The following is a 14754-nucleotide window of genomic DNA, read 5'->3' on the forward strand; positions in this document are numbered from 1 at the left end:
TTCATTACTGCATGCTTACTTTTCATTGATGAGAGCTAAGAGTCAAGCTTTCTTTTCCAAGTCAATAATATCTTAACTTCTATTTTTAAAACTGCATTTAATTTTTCTTGCTATATTAGTTATATCCCAAAGGGGAAAAAGAATGCATTGAAGTGAGAGTGCAAGGTATCTTCATTTCTCATACTAGATGGACTTGTTACTAGTAAAAAAGATGCAAATTCATAAATTAACCTACCAAACTATATATTATCCTATATATTATGCTTAACTGGCATGATAAAGTGATGCCTCCCAGCCAAGCACACAGTAAAAACCTATTTAACACTCAGCCTTCAAATGGGCTTAAATCCATCAACAATTTTGAGTTCACATTACAATCATGGCTGCAGACTCCTGTATCTATATACATAGCACTTTCTGTCTATCAGCCTCACCTCCCTCTGTGCCAGGTTCAGTGCTGCTCATGGTGCTAGCAAAACTATCATCTTGGCATGTATCCCTTCATAATGTTGATACTCAAGTTCGTATCAATTGACTGCTTCAGCTGATGGCTGCAAAGATGAAAGGAACAGGTCTTTTTGAGATTGTAAGAGACCCATTGAAGCATGTTGCTTTGTTTTTAAATCACTGATGTGCCTATAGTCGTACCTACCTGTTAACTTGCCAGTAAGCTCACCTACCAAAGGAATTTCATTAGACTGACTTAGAAAACCCCCTTGTATCACAGAGAGTACACTACTGAATGGTGGTCATTAACTTCAATTATGACTCTCATGTTATGAAATCTCTAAAGAACCTGTTGTCTGCTTATTAAAAAAACAAAACAACCAAAAGCAGACAGGGGCATCCTTTGCTATAGCAGTCAAGACCATCTTTGTTTCTCCAGGAACAGCATCCCCTAATAAAGAGTTCATCTGCAGATACAATCTTGACCTCTGAACAATTACTTAAAAGCTCTATTTTTTGTAGCCAAGAAATAGACTATTCTGTTTAAAGACAGACTTTTAAAAAACATATGGTTAACACATTAACTGGCTAGGAAGAAAGACTATACACTGAACGAAGAAATTTATACTTCCTGTTCACAGCTCTTCTGTAAGCAAATTCAACACCATACATGAGAACACCACATCCATGTCTTGTTAATACAGTTATCACTCTTTAAAATACAGGCCAGTTTAATTTACTAAAGATTCCACCTGCCCTTGAGACTCTTCTATTTAGTCCATAGTATAATATATAAAATATTTTAAATAAAATGAATACCATTGAGAGTTTTACAAAATATTTATTTTGAAAAAATCACTCTGTACAAATTTAACATTCTCACCACTGAAGTTTTATAAAAATGTTAACAGAAAGACAAGTGAAACATTAAAATGATCTTTTCTTAAATTACAAAAAAACAGATTCATTCCAAAGAAGCTACTGTCATTCTAAACATGAAAAGAAAAAAAATCATAAGATTTTACTTTTTTTAATCTATTACAGCCAAACACATGTATCCCTGGATGCCTTTTCCCATCCTTTTTATAAACTCCCCCCCCCAACACTGTCCACAACAAACCAAATACTCTAAATGGTTTACACTTTCACTGTACATAGCTTGCGCTCCAAGAAAAGCCAGCACAATTTAATCATCATTTTCTCAGTGCCTAACAAAAAGTTACCTCTATACATTTGGTACAAAATTCTCTGTACAAACCATCTTTGCTCATGTATATTTGAAACAAACTTAAAGGAAGAGTATTTATTTGTGCCTTCAATTTGGTAGAATGAAGGGACAGCAATTAAGTAAAATTCCACAAAGTAACATTCACTAACTGGGAATACTGTATATTTCATTTTTTAATTTTTTAGTAATTACTATGGTATAAAAAAAATTATATACTGCAGGTTATTAGGAATACTAGACCCTAAATCTAACAGTGCTAGGTTTATAGTCCTCATCATAAAATAAGATTTTTCTGTACAATATTTAAGTTTCCTCTCTTAATTTTAAGCTATTTGTGAAAACTGCTGTTGCATATTAAACAACCTTTCTTAAACACGAGGAAACGTCCCCTCATGAAATTAAAAGCAGTGAAATTGTCCTATTACTGTAAACACAATTAAAAAGAAGACTGACAAAATGAAGTGTGGAAGGTAAGCCATGGTCTGGAAAGCTTTTTTCACATTTTCTTAACACAATATATGGCTCACACCACAAACAGCAGCAAAAAAAGCTATTGAAAAATTCAAGTTACAGCCAAGGGTGCCAGGCAGGATCCATACGACAGAGATTATCCAAGCTATTTGCAGCTGCTACCAGAGTGTTGACTTTGCTTTCTCCTCCTTCAAATTGAGCAAGATTATGAAGCCGAGTCATGATAGCAGTAACAGCTTTTTGAACTAGTGAAACCAGCTGCTGGCTGTCCATGTTTTCAGGTTGCCCAGCTGCTGAAAGTGGAGAGGAAGTATCCTCCTGTGTTTTTTTGTGCCATGCAATTATTTCATCCCGTAGCACAGTTTTTAGGATGCCATCAACCTACATGAAGGAGAAAAATCAGACTGTTATATTTAATCCGAAGAACCATCAGGTATTACAGAACAGTAACTAGGTTTTAGTCAATACCATTTTGACACTTGTGGTTCAGCATTGCAATCTCAGTGTTTTTAAGATGAATGTGTGTGGACGGATTTTTAGCAAAGAATGGCCACGTTCCCAAGCCAGCAAGTGCCCATGTGGAGTCCGACATGAACCAAGAATGAAGGATGTGGGTAACGAAGCAAGAGTAACGGTGCAAGGAAGATAAGAAGAAAATGGAATGTGCTAAGATACAAAGTAGTGAACTGTTATCAAGTTTTAAAGGGTAGGTTCCCATATGCTTAATTTAACCGATTGTATACTAGTTGCTGTGTGCTACACTGAATATGTATCCAAGCTTAATACAGCAAGCCATTGAATATGTATCCAAGCTTCATACAGCAAGCCATAGAATATGTATCCAATCTTAATACAGCCAGTTATTGTCTAAATACAGCAAGCTATTGTATATGTATCCAATTATAATACAGCAAGCTATTGTAAGCAGATGCAGACAACAGTATAAAAAGGATCGATGCTTTGTAATAAATGGCTTTGGTCTGATCACACTGATCTCTGACTGAGTCCATTTTTCTGTGGCAAATGTGGCTTACACTGTCTTTACTATTTCCTCTCAAGGCGTTTCTTTTCATAAAAAGCTTTCATCATGAAAACACATCACACCTCTTAAGAGAATTGAAACATCGCTTAAGCTGAAACATGTATTAAGGTCTTCATACACAAATGCAGTCATGTACATTCTGTATTAAGATGACTCCACTAAATTTATGACTTTTCCCACACATACACAGAAGTCTTGTGCAAAGATTAAGAGTGCTTTGCAAAGCTGGAGTTTTTCTGCACAAGGATTACACTCTCAGGGAACACTGCTTTCTGCCAAACATGGAAAAGACTGACTGCAATATAAATACATATGCATTTAATATATATACACACTACATACATATGTAGGTGTATATAATATGTGTACACATATGTATATATAGGCCAGTTCTACCCCTGGATGAAAAAAATGCCTGCAACAAACAGTTGCTGTTTTTTCTCATCACTGAATTGAGTTACTGACACTCATCTGCCAACTCTAACACTCCTGAGGTTCTATAAACAAAGATAAAACAAACATATATATATATAAACAAATAAAACAAACTTCTAGGTAACCAGTTTGAGTCAAATTCATTGTCTGCACATAACAAATAAAACATTTTATAACACATATAGCTATTAGGCCAACATGTTAAATATATTTTATGGGTATTTGTAAAAAAGATAAATGCAGAAAACGTTAAAAGCATTTCTCTGTAGTCCAAAAGACAGATGATCTAAAGCAGCAATCACCACATGTCTGAACTGAGCTGGCACCCATCTCTCCAAAAAGAATAAATGAGCACTTGTTCTCTGACCTTCAGAGAACCATAGAAACCTCAAGTTGGCAAGGACACATAAGGATCAAGCCCAACTCCCTGCTCCTTGCAGGACTACCTAACCATAAACCATATGAACAAGAGTGTTGCCCAAATATTCCTTGAACTCTGGCAGGCTTGGTGCTGTAACTACTTCCATGGGGAGCCTGTTCCACTGACCAACCACACTCTAAGTGAAGAGCCTTTTCCTAATGTCCAGTCTGAACTTAGGGAGTTTCATTCAATTTCCTTGTATCCTATCACTGGTAACCAGAGAGAGGAGCTCAGCACCCCCCTTCCACTGCCACCGTTGAGGAAGTTGTGGTCTGCAATGGGGTCACCCCTCAGCCTTCTCTTCTCCAAGCTGAACAAACCAAGTGACTTTGAGTTCTCTTCAGAAGTCTTGCCCTCAAGATCTTTCACAGTCGTGGTTGTACACAAGATCTGTACACCTTCTTAATATGTGATGCCCCTCTTATACAGAGGCACCCAAAACTGCACACAGTACTCAAGGTGGAGTTGCATCAAATCGATGTGGCATGTCTAAGTGGGCATACACCATTCAGATGCTGAAATTACAGGCTATGTTTGCAAACTTGTTTGTGTGTAATAGACATGGTTTTGTAAGGTAAGATGATGAATTATTCAAAATATATTCTACACAGCTTTCTGCATTTTAGATAAAGACTAAAATCACTTTAGGATATTTTCCATCTTTTATAATGTAACTAGCTGATACCGTAGCTACAGTACATTCTGCACAATGTCTTTCTGGTGCAAATTGTTTGCCTAAGTGCAAGATGCCTCAGTTTTGGAAAGCATTAGAATTTAAAAGGAAGCTAGACAATTTCTTCAGAAAACTACACCCTGTTAAGAGCTAGAATCCATCAAAGTAACAGTGTTATCTTTAGCATTCTATTCCACTAACAAAGAATCAAACCACATTTCTATTGACAGATGATTATGAAGATTCTAAATCATGTTGCATTTGCCATTTTACTTTTTAACACTGCCAAAATTCTTAATGGCTTATGAGGCTACAGCACTGAATTATCATGTTTGGACAAAGACTTAAATTAAGGCTAGAATTCCACCTATATTTGTGTTGATCTTAAACTCAGATTCAAAAATAAATAAGTACGGTTCAGTTTTCACTTTAACCAAGAAAGTGCTGTTTTGTTTCTAAATTGCCAAATACAACATGCCTGCAAACAACCCTTTAAAAAGCTATACAAACCTTAAAATTTGGCTGTGCAAAGCAGCGAGCTACTGCAATCATAGATGCAGTCAGTGGACCAGACACCCCAATAGTGGTAAGAAATTCAGAGATGTTTGGTGTAAGCCGGAACGGAACTGGACGATTGGCATCCAAATCTCCAGTAGCATCATTAATGTCAAAGCGAAAGTAAGCTACATTTAGCTTGCCAGTATCCTGGATTTAGAAACAAGATGCATAGAAGTAATTAAAAGAACATTCATTTCATTAGTGAAACCAAAAGAAGTTGAATTTTTGTTTACCATTAATATTCAGAATACAAATGTACTCCCAACAGCTTTTCACTCTTTCAGTTAAATAGGTTTTGAGCAAAAACATTAAAATTCAAGGCATGCAAAGTCAGGTATGTATTTTTTCTCAAAACTCCTTGCTAAATACACATTGTTGTAATACCAAACTTAAGGAATAGTTTCTTCTGTAGTATGTTCTATAAGGAGTCATATGGACAGACACATCTCTGCGCATCCCAGCTCTGGGCAAGCATTCTCTGTGCATTGCTCCCTTAGACTAAGTATCTGAACACATACCTAGAGGATTAAAGAAACTTAATTGCTATACAGAGCATATTCCTGCATGCATAAAAATGGCATTAAGACTTTAATATATACCACCTTCGCCCTCCTAAGGTGGCAAGCCTCATTTAAAATGTTGTGTTAAAACAGAAAAATCACTATTAATAGGAGTTGCAGCTTGACATGATGGCAATGCTGAATAGAGAACAGTAGCTGAAAAAGAGTATTCCCTTCTATGAAAATGAAGCTCTAAATTTACTATTTTTTTCTAATCTGATGAAAACACATATTTAAAGCAATATATTTGAAGGACAAAAAGAGTGACTTATCAGTCATTTACATGAACAGTTCCAATATCTAAGAATGACTTTACAAAGTTCTACATTTTCATCATAGAAGGTTGAGTTGATGTCCATGGAGACTGCAGTTTAAATTGCTACCTACATGATGTGCAATCACATATAAATGAAAAGCCTACTGACATGCACTGTTGATTACATGTATCAAATTACTGTTTTGACTCATTTCCAAAGTATAGTCCAAATTTCCATCTGATCAAAGACAACAGCATGCATGTAGAATAAACTAACCCATACCTGGGCAATCTGCAGCATTTCAGGGTTGAGTCTATTTAAATGAAAGATGAATTCTGCAAAGCCAATTAGGGCTAGCTGAATAGTGAACATCTTTCGGAAAGTCCAGTAATCGGTGGCGTTGGGGAACGTATGCAGGGCCCACTCCTTCAGCATGCTGCGCGGCACCATGTTGCTCTGCACTTCTTTAAGTATATCTCTGAGAACCTGCATAAATATTAGTTGAAAGAGATAATTTTTAATAGGTTTTTTTACCAACAGACAAATGTGCCAAGAGCAACTACCAAACTTCTCCCAACTGCTGTATCCTATTTTAGGAAAAAATATCCTGAAATTGAATGCTTTCAATCCTACACCATTGCCTCACTTCCCTGTCAAAACACAGAGTGTTTTGTTAGTCCAGCTTCTGCACAGCTAGAAAATGCTTTTTATCTGAAAAAAATAAATTTTTAATAAAACCATATAAGCATGAGAACTGCAAACAGGCATGTCGGAAAACCAGAGACTGAAAAACCATATAACCCGATCTGATGTGTCTTCTATTCAAAACTTCAAAGAAAATCAGAATTGAGCTAAAGAGACATTCAACTCATGATGGAGCATTTCCTTACAGGAAACTAACAGAACATACTTCACTATTTTCTAGCTTCAGTGAAAGCTCAATAAGCATTTTGCAGCAATAAAACAAATCCCTTTAATTTAAGCTAATGGCAAGATTCAAAATTGTACATGGGACTACAAAGCATGCAACCTAAAGATGGTTCTCCGCATGGTTTCTTCATAGGGTAAAAGGGAAAAGATGTTTATTATACAAGATAGGGAAAGACTGTGCAAAGTAATTTGTAACATGTATTAAATTACAACAAAAGCACCTCAAAAATACAAAAAGGTAAAAGCTGAGAGCTGTGTTCAGCTGTTTCTGTCAGTGCACACTCTGCACACTTTTCCCGTAGATGTAAACATTCCCAATTACCAAAATATTTAATTACTGTACCATATACTAGCCTAATTAATTAGAAAAAGACATAACACTAGGACCTGTTCTAGACACCAGAAAGCATGACAGTCATACTGACTGCAATTAAATGGCTGTTAGAGTTTCATAACCTGAAGGAAAAATCCTCAAAATAGAAACAAATGTTAGGTAACACTTCATTTGATTTTTAACAAAGGAAGCCTGAACAGATACTGTCTCTAAACCATGCCTGCATGTATACCATGCATTTTCTAATAGCTATATTTAAAATGGGACTGGCATTTTATGTAAGAATTTGCATTAACCTTGAGATAAAAAACATGAGATAACCTTATTTATCACAGTTGGATGTTTGATGGAGATAGGCGAGAGAGAGCTTTGTTCTTTCTGAGTACCATCATTTATTAGGGTGTGATTACTCAACTGTTTCTGAGTTAGATGAAATGAATCCACTCGCAATTTTAAGAGATCCATTAGAAGAACTCGGGGAAGCCTGCCTCACATAACATGCTGTAACTGCTTATATAAATTATGAATGCTGTTTCCCATGTTATCAATTAATTATTTTCAAAGCACTTTAAGGACCAAAAAGCAACCAACACCTTGTCTGTTTTCCCTTGCAGTTACCCAAAATAATCTCAAGTAAAACAAATACAGCTTTTTTTAAGGTTTCCAAGATAACCTAAACCACCAAAGAGATCTGAAAGTTCCAAGAACACATTAAGCAAAACCAAAGTAAACTCAGAAAAAATCAAAATGCCACCTTCTGCACATATTATCTGTCTCACATCTAATGAGAGGTGATGAAACAGGGCAGGGGATATGGGACACAGCAGAGACCTCAAGAAAGCCCTTGATTAAAATTCATTATACATTCTAATACCTGATGGCTAGCTTGAGTCCCTCGTGCCTGGACCGTTGCCAGTCTGTCATAGTAACGAGAAATAGGGTTGTCATGCTCAATGCCTTTCTTGGCACAGCGTTGCTTATAGATCTCCACCAGGGAAAGAGAAGAGGGATTGTCTTCAACCAGACGCATCTGTGGGGAAACTGCTACGACACGGGGGACTAGGAGACATTTGAGAAGGGTGAGAGGGGATGGCAGTAGGGCAGGGAGAGGGAAGAGAGAGCAAAAGAGAACAAAACAGTTAATCCATAACACAAATACTAAGAGAAGAATTAGGATACAAGTGAGACACATTTCAGTTGATGATTACAGTTGTATCAAAAGAAAAATTTTATTACTACACTCACAAGCTCTGTTAAAAAGAACAACAGCAGATTTTTGTAACAGAAACATCAACAATATTAGCAAAAAATATTTAACACTTGTTATTCTTCCTACTTTACCTGCTGAAAAGAGGTTAATACTTAGTTCAGGTGCAAATGGGTTTGTAATATCTGATTACATAATAATGTCAGTAAAAATGAGTCTGAAGAACAAAACTACTTAGCTCAATAGGGTATTTAAAGTGATTCAGAAAAACTGGAAGGAAAAATCTGAACATAGTTGAAGAATAGATGTTTAAATGACACCACTTGAAAACAACACAGGGAAGACACAGCAAAATATTCAACAATAAGAAAATCTTAAGGCAGTGTGCTTTTCCTTGGTGAGCAGTAAAGTTGCAAAAAACCCTATTTGCACTTCCACGGTGCTCAACAGATGTATCATCCTACTGAATCTTATGTGTATCCCCACCCACATCAAAACAGACAAGGCCTCTTCATAGCCAGCTTTTTCAGTGACACTGTACTGTTTGACAGCGACCTTCCATTACCACCAACACTGTTCTCTCAACGTTTCCCTCAGAAGCTGTAACAATTAAACTCAGAAATATAGGGAAAAGTTGTTTAAATGCATTTAATTTTTTTGATGCAATTTCTTCAGTCTTAAAGAAGAAATGCATGCTGCAGGAGGGGTGTTAATGAGCTGTTTCTTCTGGTGTGCTTCCATTAACCTCTGGCAGCAGAGAAATGGATGTTCTTTAGGTTCTTCCAAATAGCATCAAACCACAAGGAACAGAATTGTTTCCAGAAACATTATAGTTTAAAAACAGCTTTTTGAAGGAAAACATTATTTTAGTATATAGAGGGTACACTTCTGTATCAGTGTCCTGGTTTATCACAGTTTTAAAGACTGTTTATTGTACTTTTATTATTTTGGCCTCAGAGTGATGCAACATTGTCTTCACATATGTAGAGATACTGACCTTTTGTTATAACAAATCCTTTGGCTTGGGTATTTTTGCCATTTTAAAGTTAGAACTCACATATGCATTTCTAGCTCTGAAAGTGCCAGTTGCATCATCTGGACACCTAAACTCATGAAACAACTTCATGTAAATAGATACTTTTAGCCCAAAAAGGAGGACCAAGAAATATATACATTTTTTAGAAATCAGAGCTCAGAGTTTTTTAAAAGGACAGCAGCATAGCAGCAACTTTGTCTATCTCTTTGATGAAAGTTTCCCTTATCCATCATGTATTTCCTGCTTACCAACCAAGGATTATCAGAACTGAATAATGCAACATACAGAACTCATTTATATGAAGTGATTAAGTGACCTTCTGAAATGAAAAGTATTATACATTAATATAAACTAGCTACTCAGTTTAAGCTGGAACTTGCCAAAAGCCTTAGTATCTGGAAAACAAAGGGTTTCACTGTTTTAAAGTATCGGAATCACAAGCAGACCAAGTATGTTGCCAGGCAAGACTCTGATATTTTCTCTCATTTCATGAATGAATTATTTATAATCAACACATAAGAAAGAATTAAAACTGTGTTTTCAGCCTTCATTCACTGCTTCTGTTTCAAAATGCCTAAATGTGTGACCTTTTTATTTATTAAGTATTTTGGCAATTTCTACACATGAATAATGCTGGAAACCTCCCTTAACACTCCTCACTAAGGCCTCCCTACCATTATGTTTGTTAATTCTGGATTTTTTAAGCATTACCAGGTGGTGATGTTGGCAATTTGCACTCTCCAAACCAAGTTACCTGTTACAAGATCACAGCAGTGCACTCAACATGAGTCCTGCATCAAGTATCTAGATTATGAATGGATTTTATTCTGTAACAACCAAGCAGTCAGTATATTCCTGAAAGCAAACATCACCATGGATATAAAAAACATACAAAGGTATGTTTTCGTATCAAAGAACTCAGAAACCGTTTATCAAATTCAAAGCTCTACAAAAAAAAAAATCCTTTTGTGTTATGTGGAAGAGGTAAAAGAAATTCAATATTCATACACTGCAACTTGGGAGAAAAAGTTTTGTTCTCTCTTTGTTTCTAAATGCTTGTTCTGAAGTACATGTATCTATTTCCATAGCAACACCTCCAACAGGCATGTTTCTGCCTTATAGGTGTTATTCACAACTAAACTTTATACAGCAAATGATGCATGTAAGCTCTTCTAAAAACATCCCAGCTTTATTTCTTCAGAGGGGTGCTACAATGCCAAAAAAGGCTTATCACCTAAACAGATGTGACTTTACCTTCTGAATATTCAAAACCGTCAGTATCAGTGATTAGTAGCTGTCAAAAAATTTAACAATTGCAATCCTTGAGTATAACATATATGTAAAAAATAATGTAAAATCCCTCCTTTCAGTACCTGTAAAAAACAAGTGTCTTTTTGTGGTTTCTTTCCTTTTCTCCAAACAGGGGTTCAAAAGGCGAAGAAGCTGTAATACCCGCTCTTCTCTACGAGACTCTGTCAGGCAAGCATCATTCATTACCAGGTATGGGTAAATCTTTCCATTATGGCCTCGGATATAAAGTCTTCTTGCTGCAGTATTGTGTTTCTGAACTATCTCCACTCTGGGCATAAACCTGTTAGGAAGAAAGGGATAATAAAGCACCTGAGCAAATCTCCTCTGGTATTAAATCAAAACAAACAAAAACCACCAAAGAAATAAGGTAGTGCAACTGCATTACAAGGTTTTTACAAGGTACAATTCTATGGCCCAGCTAGCCCATGGTATATGTTCTGCAGTCAAAAAGGTCTTCTGCTTGATTTTTGTTGAAGAAACAGTTCTTGAACAAAATCAATCATCAGATCAGACCTTTATCACTCTTTATCACTACAACAGAAGAACTCACCTCAACTTCTATCAATATATGAAGCATACTCATCACGTAACAGTATAGCTGCTTACTGTGGCAGTGTAAAATTACCAGAGGAGGATAAAATTAAAAAAAAAAGGTGTTATTCCAAGGTATGCCTCTATATATGTAATTTATATATATGAAAGGTACAAGACATCCACAGTTGCAAAGTGGACAGATGGAGAAGGTTTTCATTTTCTTGTCCATTTTCATAAGTACAACTACCAAAGTGTATTTTTAGGTTACCTTGCTATCTTGATGTAGTAATGTGTTGGCTTTGGCATAAGGAATTCTCCAGGTATCTCTACTTCTGCAGTTTGAGCTGAAAAATTACTGAGAAAGCGGCACTTTTCTTCTATGAGGAAGAACTTTGGAAGCTGTTTAGTTTTTGCCTCCAGAATTTTGATCCATTTCTTCAGTTTAGAGATCAGATTGTGAAGTTTCATTGACCCTGGCACACTGAAGTCAAAGTCTAAAAAAAATAAAAACAAAACAAAAAAAAATACATAAATCTCAGCATTTCAAATTCTTTAAGGTATTTAGTGATCAGGTGTCTGAAGTTTGAGTTTTCAAAGAGGTTCTTCTAGCTACACACCCTCAAGCAAAATACACATTCAGCACATGCAGCTGTTATGCAGAAAAGCATCATGCTGGTGTCAAATACAATAGGAAAAGGAAAAGTTATCATCAGCAACTCACACAAAAAAAGCAAAGCATATATACCAACCAAGTCCAGCAGAACAACATGGCTACCTATGAACCCTAAACACAAGGAAAAACTAGCATGTTCAGAAAAACACAGATGAGAAAGAAGAATCATTAGGGAAGAGGCAGAACATAATTTGCTGTATGATCATACACCAGCAATAACACTACATCATCTGATGCTGGAGGATAGTAAATCATACATTTCAATAGTTCAAATCAAACACACACACAGAGCTGTCCTGCCTTCAAAAGACAGGCTCTGTAGAATATTTCACCTCTATAAAAAAACTTTAAGGGAGGTCCTAAAACGATATATAACTTAAATCTGTCCAAATCTGCTACCTCTTTTCAGTACAAAGGTCTAAAATATTCTCTGTAATTATGAACTTCCCAATTTTTTTCCTTAGTCATGCAAACATTAAAAAAAACCTACTGTGAAAATCTTGCAAACTATCACTGTATTTAACTGTCCGTATACTGCAACCAGAAAGACTGCATAGAAAGCAAGGAGTAATAAACCAAATTATCAGATCATTTAGTAAAAGAAAAAAAGTAAGCTTATTTCACAGACTAGCACTGTAATTTTCAGCCTGTTCAAATCAAAGTGATTTACTTATTTATATCAGTGAAGGCTTTTCACTTTTAAAGGGGATGAAAGAGCCTCAAAACCAAGGATACAATGTAGGATCTGTGAGCAACTGCAAGACAAGTAGTACATTTACTACTACTATTATTCTCCTATTCTGACTATTACTATTATTCTCCCATTCTGAGCTGCAAGAAAATTCTCCTTATTCTTTCCTGGCTCCAATACAAATTGCATGCCACCACAGGGAGAACAGATACGACAGCCTAAGCAAAAATGACAATATTATGCAAACAGCCTTCTCTTTCCTTTGCAACGTAACAGTACTACAGCGTGGAACTACCTCCTCTAGCCCACATGCAAGTGAAGTAACAACTTTCTCAAGGTCAACACCTAGTCTTCAATATACTATGAAAATAGTTCTGTAACAGAATTCACTGCAACATCAACAACTTTCTGAGCCAACACCAATGCCATCTTCCCAACACTGCTTTCATTACAGTTACAGTTTCACTACAGTTACAGAAGACAGCAAATACATAAATAATGAGTCTGAATCTCACAAAAGAGGAAAATGAATAAACCACAAACACGAAATTATGGTTCACCACTTCGATACGATAACAATGAGAGCTGAAACACACTCAGTAAGAAGACAAAGTAAACCTCCTAACTGTAAACCTCATTAGTTATAGCATCCCAAATTCTGCAAATTAACTAACAGACCTGAATTTTTAAAATGCATTTCTATACCCCGGTCTAAAAGATGCCATTTTAAGCTCAACATGTTACAGGTGAAAAAGCAACAGCAAGAAAGAAACAGAGAATGTTGATTCAGTATTTCTGAGATCTTCAGCTAAACCAGAACACAATCTTCTTTGTGCTTCAATACAACAGGAAGTTAACACAGACTCAGAAATTGGTTTTACTCTTATTGCAGAATCCATGTTTCACTATGTTACATACAGTATTTCCCTACATTAACAAAAAAACCCTCCAAACAGAACAGTCGTGAGTCCTACTCAGAGGAAAAATTAATTTGGCCACATAAATATGCCCCAAGCATCTATCTGCAAGTATGCTAACAGTGAATTAAGTACACACACACATTAAGTACACACAACTGCTGCATGCCGAAGTTTTTTCAACCACAATTAAAACCACTCAAAAATCTGACTCCCCACAAGACTTACTCCTACAAATAAGCTTAGCACATTTGGTCTTTTAACCAGAAGAGTCTGTATCATCCTACATGTACACTCTTTTTCTCTAAGTTCTCCTTTATGTGCACAAAAGTACACACAGTTGTTACTGAATAAACTAGTGCAGCCTATGATTCCTTTCATTTTACTATTCTCTAAATATCAGAGAACACATAACCCAACTTATTTCATTGTGTAACCAGAATACACTGATATGCTAAAAAGCTTTCAGTGAAAGCCTTAAATCTAGTATCCCCAAAACAGAGGAAAAAATCCCAAACATAGCAAATCCTTTCCACTTTCATAAGAAAGAAGTCTATATTGAAAAATACAGTTACGTATTCATGGGTGTTAGAAATTGGTATAACACTGTAATACTCCCTTTTCTTTTTCTACCTGGTAGGGGTATTTGCAATTTTACTGTAAAACACTTATTATAATCCCAAGCCTACCCTCTAGTGAGCAGCAGGAGTAAATCAATTCATGAAAGTGGAAAAATTATTGAATCATTTATCTCCTGAATCTCTGAAGTTCAGGAACATATCCCCCAATTGCAACAACTTGTTGCGCTAATGGGAACCACCAAAGTAGTAAAAATATGCAATACTGTATATTCTTTACAAAAAGAATTAAAAAAGAGCCATTTTGTTCACCATGAGAACAGCTCCAGTGTGTTGAAATGCCTGGCTTAGGATTTTTTGTTGTTTTGTTTCCCTGTAGCAGATGGGAAAAACAGAGAGTTCAATTAGTCTTTTTGCTCATGTCACAGAGAGCCCATCTGAGAGGAAAAAA

General features: G+C 36.0%; 1 protein-coding gene across 1 annotated transcript in view; it reads right to left on the reverse strand.

The window, feature by feature from the left end:
- Positions 1-1268: 1268 nt before the first annotated feature.
- The window catches only part of TRRAP (transformation/transcription domain associated protein), a 99761-nt gene continuing 86275 nt past the window's right edge, over positions 1269-14754 (reverse strand). The window contains exons 66-71 of the mRNA XM_034065312.1: positions 11713-11938; positions 10973-11190; positions 8231-8415; positions 6375-6578; positions 5228-5422; positions 1269-2527 (exon numbers count right to left, since the gene is read on the reverse strand). Coding sequence (XP_033921203.1) covers positions 2243-2527; positions 5228-5422; positions 6375-6578; positions 8231-8415; positions 10973-11190; positions 11713-11938 — 1313 coding nt within the window. The 3' untranslated portion in view covers positions 1269-2242. The remainder of the gene's footprint in view (positions 2528-5227; positions 5423-6374; positions 6579-8230; positions 8416-10972; positions 11191-11712; positions 11939-14754) is intronic.

This window comes from Melopsittacus undulatus, chromosome 8 (assembly GCF_012275295.1).
Source record: "Melopsittacus undulatus isolate bMelUnd1 chromosome 8, bMelUnd1.mat.Z, whole genome shotgun sequence".
NCBI classification, from domain to species: Eukaryota; Metazoa; Chordata; class Aves; order Psittaciformes; family Psittaculidae; genus Melopsittacus; species Melopsittacus undulatus.